Raw genomic sequence first — 19971 nt, 5'->3', positions numbered from 1 at the left:
GGTACAAAGTAAACAACAACAACAAGAACAAAAAGAAAAAAAAACAGCTGGGGAAAAAATCTAGGAACTCAAATATTTGTCACTTCCAGGTATCTCCCACTACATACCATCCAGAAACCTAGTAACTTCCAGGAAAATAAAACTGGGCAATTATGTGGACAATTCAAGAAATTAAGCTTGCTATTCCAGAAAAATCAAGAGTGAAAATTAAAAACTCAATTTCCATTTATCTTTAGGTCAAATTCAATTAAATGTTTTAGATTGTATTTATAATATAGTAGGAAAAGAACCAAACAACCAAATACTTCCACTTTAAGAATCAGGATAACTTAGTCCCAATCTTAGCTTTACCTCATTCAATATACTCCTTTGTCTCTCTCTTTTCACATTTGGAAATTTTATTTTACTAACAATAAAATTAGGATATACCTGTAAAGTTGTTGTTTTTTTAAATCACCAAGAAAATACAATGCATTTTTGATAGTTGCCATAGTGTAAAAAGTGCTGACCTGAGAGTGAGGAGGTTCAGTTTCTAATTCTAGCCCCAGCGCAAACTTGCTATGTTATTTTGGATAAGTAACTTGATCTCTCTGACCTTGAGAATATTGGATTAGATGATCTCTAAAGCCCTTTCCTACTCAATGATTCTATGATTTTAATGTTATTAATTATTTATAATTAAGTAGATTAATCAACTTGAAAAATCCTTGGAATTACCCATTGAAGACTTTGCAAAAGACTGATACCTTTATTTTGCATGTAATGAAATTATTGGACCTCGTTACGTTTTGTATGTTTCTCCATCTCTCACCTGGCAAAATGATACTTAAAGGAATACAGAGATATAGGATTTATCTATGATTTCATTAGTGTCAGACAACAGTGTGACTATTTCTTCTATCAGTTCATATCAAAACTTGAAGGCTGAAGAAGATCCCAGACCATATGACTCAGTAGATGAGGGGATCAAGGCACAAAAAGGTTAAAGGATGTGCCCAGATTTAGACAGTGTCAGAGGTGGGAAATGAACACATACTTCTCTGATGCCAAGCCCAGCACTCTATCCATGACACCACAAGTAACATCTTTGAAATATCTTAAAACTGTGTAGAAGGGTCTTTGTAAATGCTCACATTAATAAGATTATCATCAAATCACAAGTGCAGTCAATATACTAATAAGAGAAACTATATCTTGCAAATTTATCAACATGACCATAAGGTCATTCTACAACTCTTGGTGTTGAAACATCTTACCTGTAAAACTTGAAATAATTTTACATCAGGAAGAGACAATTGCTTTATAAAGCAATGAGGTGTATATATAGTTTGTCTAGGCAAGGATGTCTAGGTTTCTATAAATGGTATTACCTATTTAACCATAAAGGCAAAGAAATCAATGAATCTGAGTTGAAAGAGAAATTTAAGTTCATAGCTCTAAACACTAAAGGACCTAAGAGGTCATTTTATCTATTTCCTCTCTTCCATTCTGCAGATGAGAAAACAGGTCAACTCGTCCACTAACCAGGGTCAATGTTGTTGCTTGGTTGTTTCAGAATATCCAATTCTTCATGACCTTGTTTGGGATTTTCTTGGCAAAGATGCCAGAGTATTTGCCAGTTCATTTTATTGATAAGCAACTAAGACACACAGGGTTAAGTGACTTCTGCAGGGTCACACAGTAAGTGTCGGAGATCATATCTGAATTCATGAAGATGAGTATTTCTGACTCCAGGAGCAGTTCTCTATCCACCTAATTGTCCCAGTTAACTAGTATTAGAAGGTAACATTTGTCAACTAAAAGAACAGACCTTTTCCCACTCTATCACCCTGCCACAGAGATACCTAATCCGAGCCTTTTTTTAAAACAGGTGAAGAAAGTGATGTTCGGAAAATGTAAATTTCTTCCCCAATTAGTTGGTGACAATTGCAGGTCTCCAAGTCCAGCATTCTTTTCATTATATAACACATTGTCTCATTTTATCTTATTTCTTAATTGGAAAAAAAATCTTTCATCTCTAATGTTAAAGATGCAGTACAAGCAAAGTTAAGAAAAAATTTGTCCTCTGTCATTAAGAGATTTCAATCACATGACAGCTTCTAATTGAATAATACTTTCTGTAATTTTCTGAAATATATAGATTAACAATATATATATATAGATTCTATACTTGCATATACATATAGATACATATATATTTATATATGTATGTATGTGTGTGTGTATATATATATATAATACACACACACACACACACACACACACACACACACAAGGGCAGCTAGGTGTTGCAGTGGATAGAACACTGGGCTGGGAATAAGGAACACTCATCTTCCTGAATTCAAATCCAGCCTCAGACACTTGCTATCTGGGCAAGTCACTCAATTCTGCTTGCCTCAGTTCCTCATCTGTAAAATGAATTTGAGAAGGAAATGGCAAACCATTCCAGTATATTTTCCAAAAAAACCCAAAAATGGAGTAATGAAAGTTGGACAAGACTGAAACAACTGAAAAACAACAAATGAGCATACATGTATACATTATATATAATACATGTGTTTATACATGCTTGCATACATACATATGCATATATGGAGGGATAGAGATCTATAGTAAGATAGATTTTGACAACTACAACAGTATAATATGACAAAATGGACAGAAAATTGGACTGCTTGTCAAGACACCTGGGTTCCAGTCCTTACTCTTTTCTAGCGTTAGGCACCTGAACTGGAAGCACTCAGCAGTTAATAAGTCCGAGGCTGTAATACGAAGTAATTAGACTAGATAATCCACAAAATCCTTACTCACTCCATGATTCTAAGATAAAAACAAAGTCTTTTTGCCCAATAAAAAAGGTTTTTGATAAACCCTCATTCTGTACCTACAACGTAGTAATGTCAGGAGTTTTTGTTGGTGTCTAAGAAAGCAGCCCCCTTCTCTTTGCCATTAACCTTTTATCTCTCACCTTTTCATAGTACTTGACCTCGTAGTCCAGGATGATCCCATTAGGATGTTCAGGTTCTTGCCAAGATAACGAGACACTGTTTCTTGATGTTCGGTCCTTCCTAATTATTGTGACAGGTGATGGAGCTGCAAGGGGAGTTTGGAGGAAAAGGTAGGGGGGAATGAGGAGGGGGAAAAGAGGAGAGCAAAGCAAATGGAGTTTATCACTGTTCTAATTCTTGGCAAAGAGGCATTGTTTCCATTTAAAATACTCTCGAGTACAAATCTGGCCCCATATCAAGACTCAGCAGCTGGATTCTGGTCCTGGTACAAATGCCTTGAAAGCTAGCCTGAAGGAAAATGAGCTGAAATTTTCTGTAACTAGTGGCAAGTGAGCAGATGTTTTCAATCTGCTACTATAATGTAAGCAACTAAATACATTTGATATATTAAAAAAAGAACAAAACAAAAGAACTACCTATTTGTTATAATGTTGCAACATTATTATTGCCAGATTCCCTAGTTCATTGATAACATTTTCATATGCAACTTTACAACAGGACTGGAATAAATTATTTGTAAGGAGTCCCAGGATATTCATAGGTATTAGTAGTATTTAATATAATATAGAAAATAAACGATTCATGACTCGTTCTAGTAAGTCCTTACTTTGGAGGCAAATTTATCATAAGTAAAACTACATATTACAACACAGAGAGAAAAACTTCCCCTGTAGTCCTAATCTGCCTCGTCATGGCATGGAAATGACCCCAGGTTTTTGAAGACTTGTTCAAAAGGTCTCAAACCCTGGCATTAAGCTAAAAGGGGCACATAACCTTTATCCGCCAGCAGTCTTTTCTGAGAAGTAACCTGACACAATTCAGAAAGGGTCAGCAGGAGAGGGTTGGACAAAATATAATTATTATTTATTTTGAGTTGACCACAATCCATAAAGCCTGCCTACAAAGGTGTACAAATGTTGTCATTCATATCTATGGAGAGGATAGACACCACCAATGCTACTATGCTGAACAGAAGAATGGAAACTTCTAATCTCTTTTGATAAATCATTGAGATACTGGTGAAACTTGGCAGATGTCAGTTAACCTTCCACACCCTCACAATGTTAGCCAAGACTGAGAAGTTGTGGTGTAGGCCCAAAGCAATCTGAGTCAACTTTGACTGAATCCAGGTGAATGGATTTAGAATTCAGTTGTAGGCTTCAGACAAGGGAAGTATAAAATCACTTTTTGAGATTTTGGCAAATAGCTTTTGAAAACCCCAAGAAATCCCTTTACTATGTTTGAATTTTTTTCAAGTACTTTTTATGTAGTTCTATGCTCTGGACTCTTTTTTTGAGAATTGTTTGTACCTGAGCTTATGGGAATATGATTTTTTTAAATAAACCATATCTAAAAAAGGACAGAGTAATCCATTGTACCAGGCACAGGATGGAAACCTAAACAGAAGCAATGAGGCAATGAATGTTGCAAGTGTCACAAATAACTCTCAGAATTTTGCAGGCTACCCTCTTGTGTCATGATTTTATAGCATTGCCCAGAAAAATCCAGGTGACATATACCATTTCCATATTATCAAAAATACAGCATAAACAAAGACTAAATAACAAGTTAGACTCCAAACTATAGAGTGAGAGTTTATTTTGAAAATTTTAGTTTGAAGTTTTCTATTTTTTGACAAATATTTTGAATTGTATATATATGATTTCTTCAGTTGGGAAGCATAAATATATAACTGACACTGCCTTTTTGATCTAGTGGACTCTAAGCCCTGACCCTTTTCTTTTCTTTTTCCTTAAGAAAAATAAAAGGATTTTAGAAGTCTTCCAACATCATTATATTTTGGCTCATTTCTGAGTGTCAAGAGGTAGATGAATATTTTAGTACATTCAAGTACATATCAAGTCTTTGAAACTCTAGAGGCTAAAGTAAAGCTGCAAGGTAAGAACCCTGGAGATCTCAATAAGGCTTGTAATTCTTATTCTCTATGGCATCAAACTCTATCTTTGAAATAATGGATAGATAAGTATTTATACAATTGACTAATCATTAGTCTGATGACATTAATCATATATTGTATGTCTCATTGTGGTACAGAGGTGATCCTAAGTTTTCAAAGGCTGTTGCAAGTGCTATCATGTTGAAAAGACTTGGTTTTGAGACTGCATAATTCTCTCTATATGGTGACTGATGAATGAATAATTGAAAAATCACATTATTTAGTACTAAATATGTACTAAGCACTTTGCTGTGCACTTGGAATACAAAGAAAGACAAAATAATCCAAGATCTCAAGGAGCTCAAATTGTAATTGGAGACAACACATATTGGAGGGTTAGGCAAAGTCCAAAGGTTTTTAAAGCTGCTTTTTGACAGGTCAGATAACAATGCCTGTGTTTCTGAAAGGTATAGTGGAAGGTAGATAGTCAGGTCCAGCAGGCTGGAGGGTGTAATATCAGGGAACGTAAATTAATCATGATAGAACTTAGTGGTTAGAAATAGGGCAAATAGTAACATCGGGTAGTTCTCTATCTTACCAGAAGGATTGTAGGTGGTGATTTCCTACTCAACTATGAGCTGTCACTGTAATAAGATAAAGGAGACTGGAGTGTCCTGATCTAAAAACTTTGGAAAGGGAGGAATGGGGACTTAGAATTAGAGTAGGGTTGAGATCCTACTTCCAGATGCAGGGGTAGAGTTGGCAAAAGGAGAGGAATGTACACTTATGGAACGCTGACAAAAAAAAAAAATTTTAACAAGGGCTCATTATAGTCTGGGCACTCTGAATGAAATCCAACTGGAAGGCCTTGACTCTTGGACAAAGAAAATGGAGGAAGAGGGCAACGCTGCTGCACCTGTGGCTGTTATAATGTGGATAGAGGGTAGAATGTGGATAGAGTGCCTTGCCTGAAAGTCAAGAAGTCTGAGTTCTAATACAGCCTCAAACATTTTTTATCTGTGTGACCCTGGACAAGTCACTTAACTATGGTGCCTCAGTTCCTCATCTGTAAAATGAGCTGGAGAAGGAAATGGAAAACTATTCTAGCATATAGGCACAGAAAATTCCAAATGGGACACAAAGAGTCAAACATAACTGAAAACCAACTCAACAATAGGAAGAGTGGGAAATATAGCCCAACTCCTCCCATAAAAGTTAGGCTAGCTTTTCTTTTAAAGGCATGAACCCATTAATTTGTTCAGGAGACTAAAGGTCTAGAATATCGAAGTCATTTCTGGGTAGCCTGACTACAAAATACTCACGAAGAGTTCTAAGTGCTCTCTGATGCTTAGAAGTAGAATACAATGGGCAGCTCAAGGAAGGGAGCTTTGTCCAGCTGCATCAACTAAAGATATCCTCATTATCTATCCTTCTTGAATCGCCTTCTCTTGTTATAGATAAAAAAGTTTCCCTTCATTACTTACTGAACAATTATTAAATGTCTCATTTTGTTCCAATATCAGGTCTAAGCAACCAGAACTCTGGCCTGAATTGGAGGAAACTCAGAACAGAGGGGACATGATTTATTATTGGAAGAAGCACCCACACTAACAAAATGACACCTCATGCAATCAATCAATCAAGCATGTATTAATTATGTATTATATGCCAGGCACTGCACTATGCAGTACTGAGGAAGCATAAACAAAAATGAAACCATCCCCATCCTCAAGGAGCTCCAGGGTTCTCTAGTGTTAGAGACAATATGCAGATATAAAATACAGAATATATATATATATTATATATATATATATATAAATATGACAGATTTGGAAGGGAGGGCACTAGAGCAGCTGGGCACATTAGGAAAGACTTCGTAATGTAGGTGGTGTTTAATGTGAGTATTAAATGTGAAGATTCTAAGAGTCATAAGTTAAGAAGGAAGGCATTTCAGTCATGAGGATCATGCAAGATAGATGCAAAGAGATGGGAAATTGAGCATCCAGTGTGAGGAAAAACAAAATCTAGTTTGTCTGAACTAGAAAGTGTGTAAAGGGGAATCATGTACAATAAAGCTATAAAGGTAGGGTGTAAAGGGCTTTAAATCCCCAAAAGGGAACCACTGGAGTTTTCCAAGTAGCAGAATGAAATGGTTAAGCCTATTATTTTTAAATAAAACCACTTTGTCCACTGCGTGGAGGATAAACTGAAGAGCTTACAGACTTGAGGCAGATAGACCAAATAAGGAAGTTATTGCAACTATCTAGGTAAGAAGTGATAAAGGCCTGAACTAAACTGGTAGCCATGTAGGTAGATAGAAGGATTAAAAAGCAAGGAATGTTGCAAAGGTAGAAACAAAATTTTTCAATCCATTGGACCTTTAGGATAAGATTAAGAATTTGGGGCTACTATGTAGTTTGCAAAACAGAAAATGGAAGGGTGGTATTCTTTTTTTTACATAAATAGAAAAATATATGATTTTAGGGGTAAAGATAATGAATTCTGACTTCAATGTATTGTGTTTGAAAGGTTTCCAGGATGCCCAATATATGGTGTGAGACTGGAGCTGAAGAGAAAGGCAAAAGCTATATATGTATACCTTGGTGTCATTTACACAGAATGTTGAACAAAAAGTATTTTCTTTAAATCTTTGGAAACCATAAGAATGTGAAGTTAGAGAATATACAGAGAGATCACAAGAGAGCCCAGGATGATGCCTTCGAATACACTGAGAATAAGGGGTCATGAGATGGATGATGCCCCAGCAAAGAAGACTGAGCACTGTTTAGACATGTAGTTGGAAAAGAAGACCAGAGCAGTATAATGAAAGCCTAGAGAAAAGAGAGTATCCAAGAGAGGAGGGTCAAAGATTACAGAGTTCAAACGGAGAAAAGGTCAGCATATTTGGCAGGAGTAATTGGTAACTCTAGAAGGGAGGTTCAGTTGAATGAAGTCTAAATTCAAATCCCAAAGTGTTTAGAAGTTCATAAGAGAAATGGAGGGTGTTTAGAGTTTATTCTAGGAGTTCAGCTATAATAGCAAAAAAGATACAGGATAAGAGCCTGAGGAAATAGTAGGGTTTAGTGACTATTTTGTTGTTGTCCTTTGTATCTCTTTTGGTTTTAAAGAGAAGGTCCACCTAGACTTGTATTTAGGCAACAGAGAATAAATCAAACAGATATCAAGTAAAAGCCAGAGATTACTTAGGGAGGCAATCAGCTGAAGGATGGGGGAGATGTGATCAAAGTTATATATAGACAAGTTACCTTTGATGAGACTGACTAGCATTTTTATCAGAGAATGGAATAAGGGAGGAAAGATTGGTTGAGGTGTAGAGAAGGGCCTTCTGCCCATGGCCTTTCCTTTTTCAGTAAAGTAAAGCGAGACCCTCAGCTGGCAGGATGGGGGTGGGCAAGAATGAAGGAGGTTTTAGGAGAGAAAAGGTTTGGGACAATTTCTAGAGGGATTGAGATAAAGAATCACTTAGCCATCTAGATTGAGCAGTGGATAGGGCCCTGGGCCTAGGCAGGAAAGCCCAAGTTCAAATCCAGCCTCAGACACTTATAAGTCATTTTACCTTGGCCTACCTCAAAGTGAGGATCATAACAGCACCTCTATCTCAGAGCTGTAATATCTGGGTACCAATATTTGTAATATGGGTTACCTAAACTAACTCTCTCCCCCATCCAAAAAAGATTGTCTTGCTAAAGTGAGGGCCCAAAATTTCATGTTTATATTTTTTTTTCTCCTCAATTAGACTATGAGTTCCTTGAAGTCAGAGATCCTGTCTTATTGAACTATGTATTTCCTTCAACACATAAACACAATGTTATGCACATAGTAGACATTCAATAAATGTTGTTTAGGAGATAAAGCCCTGGCATCGACTATTTTTTAATATTGTAACAATATTAATACTGTAACAAATCATATGACTTCTCTGAAACTTAAATCCTTCTCTAAAAAATAGAAAGAATCCTATCTATCTTACCAATGTTACGGCGCTATGTAAACAACTACACATCCACGTATATGACAACCCTAACCCTAAATACTATTTTCCCCATTGATATAGAACAGATTTCATGCAATTTTTTCCCATGTTATTGCATAGATCCTCCATAGAACATCTCATTTAATATGTTGGTGGCCTTCCTCTAGGTCTTTTTACTTTTGAGATACCAAAATAGCATTTTGGCTCTATGTCTGCTTTCCTTAACAGAGAGGCATTAATTGCTTAACGGACAGAGACCTGGCCTAGGAGTCAGGAAGACCTGTGCACAAGCTTCACCTCTAATAAATGCCAGCTGTGTGAGCCTGGACAAGTTACTCAGTCTATCTGTGCTTTAGGTAGTCTTTAATAACAGTTATCTTTATATAGTGCCTAAAAGTTTTCCAAGGACTGTATATACATTAGCTAGTCTGCTTTTCAAAACAATCCCATGGGAAAAGTCCATGATTACTATATTTTAAAGAGATTCATATATGATAGAAGGCAATGAAACATGATACATTATATCATATCACATCATATACCATAACATATCTTATCAATCCACCAGGTTGTAAGTAAGTGTCAATCTGCATTAGTAGAGGAAGTTTCCTCCCTCAGAGTTTCGTATACCAATGAAATCACAGGTCCAGTCAGAAAAGAAAAGAGAGAAAAAAAGAAAAGAAATCAGAGAAAAATAAGTTACCATTGGAAATATGCAGCAGCTTTTCTGCACCGAACATGTCACACATTTCTCCAGTGAATGTAGGACAACACACAACTTTAATTTCTTAAAGATCATGGCATTATATGACTTGCAACTCATAGAGGAGAGAGAATTTGTCTTGAAACGACTGGATTTGTGCACTAGGGAGCATTTTAAGATAATTAACAACACTGAACAATTTGTGAAATGCAATCTGCCAGTCTTTTCCTCTTATTCATTTCTGGACCTGACACATAAATCTATTTGCAATCCCTGTTCTGAATATAGGACAGTTCTAACCAAAATTGCTTTCTTGCTGTTTCTGGTACCTGACATTTCATTTACAACCTCTCCCCAATGCCTAGAGTGTTCTCCCCTCTTTCAATCCCAAAGAAGGTTCATCTGAAGGAACATCTCTTAAGAGAAACTATTCTTGATTCCTCTCAGTTGTTAATAAACCCCCCAAAATATTTATTTTAATTATTTCATAAGTTTTTTGAGTGAAGCAAGCCCTCATCAATTTCTTTAGTTTCTCAATCAGCTTTATGAAATTTATAGTGGGGACCTTCGTTTGAAAGCAGTAAAGTAGTTACGGATGACCTCATGACCCTATAAACAAGGGATTTGAAATTAAATCAAAATTATTTTTATACCTTGAATCCCAATACCTAAGATGCTCATCATTTCTCTCTATTTTTGCAACAGAACAACCAACTTACTATACAATTTTCCTGAGACTTTAAATCAGGATGTCTGTGCCTTAGGAACAAAATATTGTTTTCTCTACAAAAAGAGAAGATCACACTATCATAAGTTGTAGATATCTTCTTTCATATGTGGCTAGACTAAGCAACTGAATTCATTAGATATGCCCCATTTTACTAAAAGTTGTCTTTTCATGTCCTCTTAAATTGCCTTTCATATAAACTTAACCTTTTGAAAACTGTCTTACAAAAATGAAAGCTCAGTTGAATTCCAGATTAACACGCACATGGTGTTTTGGTTTTCCTATTAATTAAAAGGTTGTTGTTCATTCATTTCAGTCATGTCTGACTCTTTGTGATCCCATCTGGAGTTTTCTTGACGAGGATAATGGAGTGGTTGCCATTTCCTTTTCCAGCTCATTTTACAGATGAGAAACCTGCAGCCAACAGGGTTAAATGATTTGCCTAGAGTCACATAGCTAGTAAGTGTCTGAGGTCAGATTTGAACTCAGGAAGATTAGTCTTCCTAACTGGAGGCTGAACACTATATCCATTGTCTTGTGGCAAATTTACTACACCTGTACTGAATATTCATTTATAAAACTACAAGGATCTTTAAAGGTCTTATGCAAATTGAACTGTAGGCAACTACTTGAAACCTTGGACTTCCCTATAGTAAATGAATCTTTCCAATATCTTGCCAACTATTTTGCATCCCACAGCCTTTCTTACCTAGTAAGATCCCTCTGCCTTTGAAGCCCCCTTCCTCTGTTTCATGAGTTTCTCTCTGTCTCTCTGTCCAATTCTATCTTGTTCAGTCTTTAGTTGTGCCCAATGCTATGTGATTCCATATGGGTTTTCTGTTTTTGTCCGTTTTATTTTGGAAATGATACTGGAGGGATTTGCTATTTCCTTCTTCAGTTGAGTAAGGCAAATTGAGACTAAGTGATTTGAACTCAGGTCTTCCTGACTCCAAGTCCAGTGGTCTATTCACGGAACCACCTAGCTAGACCTTGCTTTTGGCTTGCTCCTTTTATATGTGGTCCCCTGCCATCATCATTTACCACTACCACCCATATGAATGTAGGTTGCTTGATTTCTTTCTATCTTGTTCTGGATTTCCAATATTTATCATAGTATCATACATAGCCTGGCACATCGTAAGTGTTTGATAAATGTTTATCTATCTCCGTCTTTAAGGTTCATGCATTATGATTTCTATATTTAAGCAATTCTACAATCAAGTCAACACTACATTGTGTCAGTTTTTACATTTAGGTAATAGTTTCATTAATATTTAATTAATCATATATAAATAATTGATATAATAATGTCTTTCCTTAATAAATTATAATATGCATTCAAACATACTGCAAAGTAAGTCACAAATCATGGCATGTGCCCTATATTATGTAAATTATTTAGAAACACTGTATAAAACATCTCTTCTTAAAATACCATTTACCCATGCTTCCAGTAACTCAACAAATTATAAAAATGTATGCAAAAATGATTTTATTTAGCTATTTTTACTTAGTTTTTTGGTATCAAAAATGTTAAATTACTAATAGTCATGGACCATAGAAATTACTTTGGATTTTGTTTTTAAAAGAATGAGCATTTTTGTTGCGTTCGTCCTTCATTGCCAAAGAAGACCATGCCATCAGAGAAATGACGACATGACTTGCACCTTACTTTGTTTTGAGTGAGGGAGGGCTGTGCAGGTCACCAGCCTCACTTCTGCTCCAGAGCCATCTGACTCCAGTGACCAGCTATTCATCAAGATGACTAGAGATGACCCAGGATGCACTGGGAGACCTTGGCCAATAGCACTTCAAAAGAATTTAATGTGACTAGCTCAATTGACTTTCATTCTTTCTGTAACTTAGTGGTGTTTTGAATATGAAAAGGGTCATCCATCTTTAGGTAGAATGGAATTATGTGGGACTTTTAGAAGAATACACAGCCTAAAAGGAAAGGAAATAAGGCTTGATATCTAAATGAGAGTAGATACTTTTACAACTATGGATCTGTGGAGTTGAAATGGGATGTAGTAAATTACAGTGATGTTTGTTAAGACAAAAGGTACAGGCAAACACTCTTGAAGCGGAAGAATTTTGATTTGATTGCAGAAACAACTGGAAACCAATATTGACTTCTGAGAATAGTGAAAGGAAGGTGATTTTTTTACCTCTATCCTTTCAAAGGAGAAAGAAATAATGTTGGAGGTCCAGAGTCTATTACAACACACCAGAAGGAAGTGATTAAGAGGCGAGGTCAGTAGAGAGGAGAAAGTAAATTAATGAAATATTGTTGAAGAAAAATTGGCAGAGTGTAGACCACTTGGTGAAGGTTTTGAGGTTAGGTCCTTGAGGAAGCAGGCTGATATCTCAGATGGTTATGGCGAGGAATGGAAAGGTAGGATTTTGCTGAAAGCTGATAAGGTCAACAAAACTGACTTTGGTGTTTAAGACCCTAGGTGTTAATTCTCGTTTTGCTACCTACTGGTAATAAAACCTAAAGCTATTTGCTTTGACCTCGGTTTCTTCTGGGAAAAATAGGAATTTTTGACAAGATGATTTCAAAGATCCTAAGTGATCTTCTGATAACAGTATAGCAAGGAGACACGATTGGGTATAGGTTATTATGAAGGGGAAGAGTGAAGGAAACAAACATTTTACATAAACTATTTCATTTGATCCTTACAACAAACCTGGTAAGTGCATTTATTATCCCCATTTTATAGTTGAGGAAACTGAGACAGTTAAGTTACCATCTAAATAGGTAAGTGTCTGAGTTCTTTGAACCCTGTTTTTTTCTGGACCCAAGCCAAGTGCCTCTATGGAAACCATGGATGGCTGAATCCACTGAAAGTTAATGTTAAAGGTAGGATAGAGCTCATAACTTAGAACAGTCATCCCCCCAAAAAACTTTTTTAGTTACACATATTTATCAGTAAAATAAATAAACTTTTAAAATGAGCTTAGACCCTCTAATACGTCATACTTATTTACAATGTATTTCATATACTACAATACATAGTTACACTGTTAAATATATTACATATATATGTCACGTATACCACAACACTTAAGCAAAATAGAAATTTTGAAAGGATGAGAAAAAGATGAAATATTTAATTCTAGGATCACTGGGAAATTTCCTGAGGAGAGGGACATGGCAGAGATAAAGCTTTAGGAAAATCACTTGATCAGCTATTAGAAGATGAATTAGAAGGGGAAGAGACTTGAGACAGATAAATCAGTTGTGGGTTGTAGAAATTATTAGGGATTGAAATTAGAGTGGTTATTGTTTAAGTGAAAAGAAGGGGGCATAGGCAATGTTACGGAAGGCCAGCAGTTAGAGAAAGAGAATTGGAGAAGGGTGTTGGATAAGGGTATAGTTGTGCTTCAGACCAGAGGGGAGGATGGAACTCCTTGGGTATTCTGGCAAAGTCTATGGAACACCCTCTCGGAATAATATTTTAAAATGCATAAAAAGAGGAAGCATTACAAAGGAAAAAATTATATTGAAATATATATATATATATATATTTTCTTTATCCAGTCCTTGCACGCAACTGGTAATCTAGAGATCCCAGGTTAAAAACCACTGATGTAGATGATTTTCTTCCCTTTTTCTAATACAGAAATAATCTCTAAAGCACATCATGGCAATCAGAATTAACTAGATACATTCATTTCACAGAGAATATTCCACAAGTAAGGTCTGTATAGATAACCCTAGTAGTCACAGCATTTGAACTCCAGTCAAGTTCTGGAGACACATCCACAAAGTAGTTATAAAAAGCTCTTTTGTCCAGCTCCCTGGAAAAAAAATAGATTTTCCCTCTCATGTTAGTGTAACCTGAACCATTTACTTCCCTAATGGAATAACAAAGGGAAAATATTAACAAGGGAAAAGTAAAGCAGTTAGGTAAAAACAAACAATCTCTTCACATGGCATGAGTGGGGCAAGAGGGGGATCTGTGCCTCTCATTTTTGTATTAGAACTATAGATGTGGTATTTCTAATCTTTGGTACAGACCTAAAAAAAAGTGATTGCTACTTGCCTTATAGTTTCCATTATTCTGTACCCAAGAAGGGCCAAACTTTCAAAACAGGATGTCAATAATTTAAATTTCAAATTCTAGAGGAAATGGTTTGTTTTATTTTTAATAGATCCTCCACTTTCAGTTTAGGGAATTTCTAATGAGTCTCTGAGGTATTGCTGTAGTTTAAGAAGTGGAAAAAATCAAGGAACAACTAAAAAGGATTCAGTATTTCTATTACAAGTAACCCAAAGATATTTTTATTTTCTTACTGGGAAATACATAGTAAAGTAGTCAAGCTTTTATTTTTGAATTATATGTCTCTTAAAATTAAAAATTCTCTTTTTTTTCATATCATTAAAATTCCCCTTTTAGAATCATTTGTTTTCTAGCTTTCTTACTTTTTTCTCAGACCACCATTTTTTCAGATTACCATCCCATGTTTCTAATGAAACTGGAATGAATCACAGAATTTCTTTAATATCATTATTTATACAGCAAAGCAACAGATCGGTAATGCTACCTTCAGTCTAGTCATGATGGTAGGTTGGTTTGAATCCCATTTGTTCAAAATTTAGGTCTATAAAAAACAACATTCAGTTCAACTCAAAATGGCTTCAGGATGACTAAACAATAAGATTAAAACCAAATCATAGATATTGTTATAACATTTCCCCTAATTAAGTATTTATTAATTCATCATTGAAATCATGTAAACAAAATAAATATTTTTTCAGATGTCATTTAACGCATTTTCAGGTGGAAAAGTAGCTAATTTAAGTTTCTAATCTATGAATGATCATATCCTGAGATTGTTTTTTTTAAATGTATATAGTCATCTCAAAAAGGTATTTTCTGTATGTGTGTTTTCAGCGATACATGATTATTTGCTCACTGGTAGAAATGACTTCTTTCCTTGACATGTAGCTGCACAGTTTTTCTTTTCAGTTTTGCTGTTTGGACATCATAGGGCAAACTGAGCTTTTTTGTGACATCCACTATCAATTTTTTTTCTTCCTACAAAAACAGAGTAGAAGTCAACACAGTACCACAACTACCCTTATCCTAATGCTACACAAGTTCTTTCCTTTATGAATGAAAAAAGTAGGAAAATTTTGTGATTAATTGGAGTTCTATTTGAAAAAAAAATGCAGTAATGGTCTGAGAAAACATTTCACTCTATTATCATGGACTAGAAACTCAAGACAGGCTACATACTTACCAACCTAGCTACCTGCTTGTAATGCTTTTTTGTTTTGTTTTGTCTTTTTGTAAGATCAAACTTATATGTATTTTCCATTACTGGACAAATTTGAATAACTGAGTGTATGTTTTTCAAAGGTACAAGTCACTTTTAAGTACTAGAGAAGATGTGTTAAGTCAGATGAAAGTTTCTTTACACATACTTTTCACTGATTCTCTGTATTAATTATTAATCTCTGTATGTTAATCTCTGCATTAATTATATCTTATTTTTCTGCTAGTATAAAGGGATACAGAAAATACAAGTAGTAAGAAAATTTTGCGTTTGATTATTTGAATTTAAATTTTTGTGTATTTTGTTGTACCGGGAGGGGGGAGACTGTACCTTTGATTTCTTGAATTACAGAATTCTGTGAGGTACCTCTCTTGACAATGTAGGTTGTCACATATTCTTACACTGTTAGTGAGTTGCCTTGGGCACCGAGAATTTAAATAATTTGTTGAGGGTCACATAGCCAATATATGATAGAAGTAATATCTGAACCTAGGTCTTTCTGATTAAAAGTCAGCTTTTGAACTACTACACTACACTGCCTCAGGTTCAGTTTTTATCTTCATCAAAATGCCACCTCATTGGGAACTATGTCTAAATTGTTTTATATTCTTCTTTTCTTTCATTTTATCCTTTCTTTTTCTTTTTACATCACTGGCCTAATCTACAAGGAAATAACAATTCCTTCAATGAAAATAACATGCAGTCCCATTGTGGCAATAACAGTTCTAGAATTATACTTTTCTAATGAAAAATATTAAGCTTCCAAATAAAATGCAAATTTCTTGATTTAACATAGTTAATCCTACTGTGACTTTTTTTGGGAGGGAAGTAAATCAATTAATTACAAATGAAGTCTCTAATGAAAGTGTACATGAAACAGAAAGTATACAAAAGAAATAATATGAAAACTTATTATGAAAATAATGATTAAAATGGAAGCTAAACATTTTCACAACTGCTTCATCACTTATTTTCACCTACTGTCATCTTGGGAAAGAAACAAGATTACATATAAATACAGCTAATATTTTTAATATGGGGGAAAAAGTAAAACCCTAATTCCCAAAATAATTTTCTCAAGATCTGAATTTCCACCTTGGGAGTAAAAAGAGAAAGAAATTATAAAAGAATAACAGATTGACATGTTTTGATTATATGTTATGAAATGTATCTCTTCCTCCTAAAAGTCTACGAAATAGTCTATACAGGCAAAACCAACGTATTTCTGAGGGTGGGTCTGGTTGTTTTGTGGTTTCAATATGAAATGAAAGCAGCTCAGAGTCAGTTAATTCAACTTTCTTCCTGTAATTCATTCCCTTCATTGCCACAAAGCAACACACTTGCCAAATGAGTATTTGTTATTCATTTATCATTTCCAAGTGCAATTTTCATTACTTGGTTTTTGTAACTATCGTGACTTGTTTTACAACACTGAGCACTTTCCCAGATTCAAACTCATACTTCAGAGACTGGTGGAGGGGGGGGAAGTAATTGTTAAGGAAAAGGTCAAACTAGATTCATCTAGATTGAGGAAGAATTTTTCTTTAATCCACTGGAGAGTTCTTATACTGAGTTTTGCAATGAGTTTGAATGCCAACTCATAGAATCACAGACATTCTGAGTTAGAAGGGGCCTTCAATGTTAAGACTAAATGTGACCTAAATCGAGAGTCTCTTCTATACTCTCTCTGGCACATGGCTATTTAGTCTTTGCTCAAAGATTTCCAATATGAGATAATTCACAATTACATCTGGTACTTTATTCCATTCCCCGTAATTCTCTGTTTTTCTTCACATTAAACTACTATCTCCTGCTCTGTAATGTCCATTCACCATTCTTAGTTCTACCATTCACAGTTGAGTCGAATAAGCTCAGTCCTTCACTCACATGATTACAGTCTTCAAATATGTGAAGAGCTGCCATGTCCAATCTGAGTCTTGTCTTCCCCAGACTAAGCATCATCAGTATATTTAAAGGATCACCATGTGACATGGTGTTGCATCGCTTCACTTACTTCTTCACCCTCTCTCAACTACCTCAACAGGGGTGTATTCCAGCTTGTTAGTGTTCTTGGCAGCATAAGCAAAGATAATTTCCCATAAAAATTTCTGTTCAGGACAAAATATAGTCCCTTATTCCACACACTATACTACTAAAACCACGTCAGATTATTTCACTGCTATACCATGGTTTTCATGGGAGTACAAGATGGCAAATGTAAGGGCTGGAGAGACATCATCTTATCAAACCTCTTCATTTTACAAATGAAGTACCAAAGGAATATTGTGAAATTAAGTGAATTTTATACTAGTGTCTTACGGGCTAGTAGTAAATATTAGGATTCAAATCCAAGTCCACTGACAACAAATACATTTTTTAATTGCTCTAGAGCTGCCTTAATAGATTAACATTGAATTTGAAATCCACTAAAAACCCCAGTTCTTTTTTGTAGAAACAGTTTTCAGTCATGTTCCTTTATATCCTATGCTGAAGCACTCAAATCAGTTTTTAATTTTTTTTTAACCCAAGTGTGGACTATTATAATTATCTCAATTAGCTTTCACTTTATTGACATGGCACATCACTTATATTATTAGTATTAAATACACACATACATATATATGCATGTATGTATACATATATATCCCTATTTATAGACTTTGTTTAATTATTATCTACGTTATGAAAGGTATCCCTTTCTCTTCACATTCCCAGGGAACAATCTCTGATAAGAAAGAATTAAGAAAGAAGAGGAGCAATAGCTTTAGTAAAATTTAATCAACATATTAGAAATGTTCTGGGAAAAAAAATGCCTTCTCCTAACTTTTCTTTGGGGCCATGCTTGATCAATATAATTTCCAAGCATTCAATTTTTATTAATGTTGTTCTTTCCATTTACATTGTTGCATATTCACTGTATGTTGTTTTCTTGGTCCATTTCACTTTTCATCAGTTCATGTAAGTCATATCATGCTTAACTGTATTTTTCCCATTCATTATTTTGTATACCATTTCATTCTTTCTTCCACCACAACTTTTTCATCCATTTTTCAATCTGTGAGTATCTACTTTGTTTCCAGTTCTGGTCTACAACAAAAAGTGCTGCTATAAATTTTTTTGGTGTATATGGGGCCTTTATTTACTGACCACAATGATACATATACCTAGCTTTGAAATCTCTGAGTCAAGCCTTCTGGTCATTTTATTCACATTCTTCGCATAATTCTAAATTGATATCCAGAAAGACTGAACCTCTTCATAATCACACCAATAGTGAATCAGAGCACTGGACTTCCTATAACCCCTTCAACATTGATTAGAGACCAATATCATTAATAACAATTCAAAAAATACAAATAAAATCATGATAAAAATACAGCAAGTTATTTCAAAAATTCATTTACTATGATCAATATGGATTTATTCCAGGGGTGCAAGCAAAAACGTTTTAATGTTGAGAAAGTACTGATTGATATAAGTAAACATATTAAAATAAAAGCACCCCAAAGTACATAATTATATCAACAGAAGCTAAAAAGGCTATTAACAAAGTTTCTCTCTCATTTATCCTGGGGGGAAAACCTCTACAAAGCGTAGGTATATAAACTCTTTAATATCCTAAAATGATCTAACAAGCAGCTAGATGTTGCAGTAGACAGAGTACCAGGCATGGGAGCAGGAAGACCTAAGATCAAATATGACCTCAGACCCTGGATAGCTGTATGACTTAGGCAAGTCAATGAACCCTTTTTGCCTCAGTTCCTTCATTTGGAAAATGTGGTGGAGATGGAAATAGCCAACCACTCCAATATCTTTACCAAGGAAATCCCAACTAGGGGCATGAAGAATCACATATGACTAAAACAACTCAATAACCAAAACAATAACAGTTATCTAAAGCAGAAGGCTGGTATTATATGAAAAGGGGAATAATAAAAACACTATCGGTAAATATAGGAGAAAAGCAAGGATTTGTTCTTTACCAACTGGCATTTGACATTGTTTTGAAATGCTAGCAAAACAATAAAACAGTTGGAGAAAAACCTAAAGGCATAAAAATAAGCAAAGTTATTTATTGCATGATGATCAATTTAGAAGAACCTAGAGAATTAACAAAGTAATTAACACAACAGATTCAGTAAAATAGCAGAACACAAATCAAAGAAAATCAACATTATTTCTATGTAGTAATAACAGAACCCATACGTAAATCATAGGAAAGGAAGTCCCATTCAAAATAACTAAAATATCTTTCAGTAAATGAGGAATAAAGACAATTCTTCCAAATTCAATAATTTTGATTATGTAAAATTTAAAAGTTTTTGTATGACCAAAATTAATGCAACAAGATAAGAA

General features: G+C 34.8%; 1 protein-coding gene across 4 annotated transcripts in view; it reads right to left on the bottom strand.

The window, feature by feature from the left end:
- The window catches only part of EPHA3 (EPH receptor A3), a 419590-nt gene that overhangs the window by 106495 nt on the left and 293124 nt on the right, over positions 1-19971 (bottom strand). For all 4 annotated transcript variants that reach the window (XM_072621658.1, XM_072621661.1, XM_072621659.1 and 1 more), the window contains exon 6: positions 2969-3093. In XM_072621658.1, coding sequence (XP_072477759.1) covers positions 2969-3093 — 125 coding nt within the window. The remainder of the gene's footprint in view (positions 1-2968; positions 3094-19971) is intronic.

This window comes from Notamacropus eugenii, chromosome 6 (genome assembly GCF_028372415.1).
Source record: "Notamacropus eugenii isolate mMacEug1 chromosome 6, mMacEug1.pri_v2, whole genome shotgun sequence".
NCBI lineage: Eukaryota > Metazoa > Chordata > Mammalia > Diprotodontia > Macropodidae > Notamacropus > Notamacropus eugenii.
This window is presented reverse-complemented; position numbering and strand designations above follow the sequence as displayed.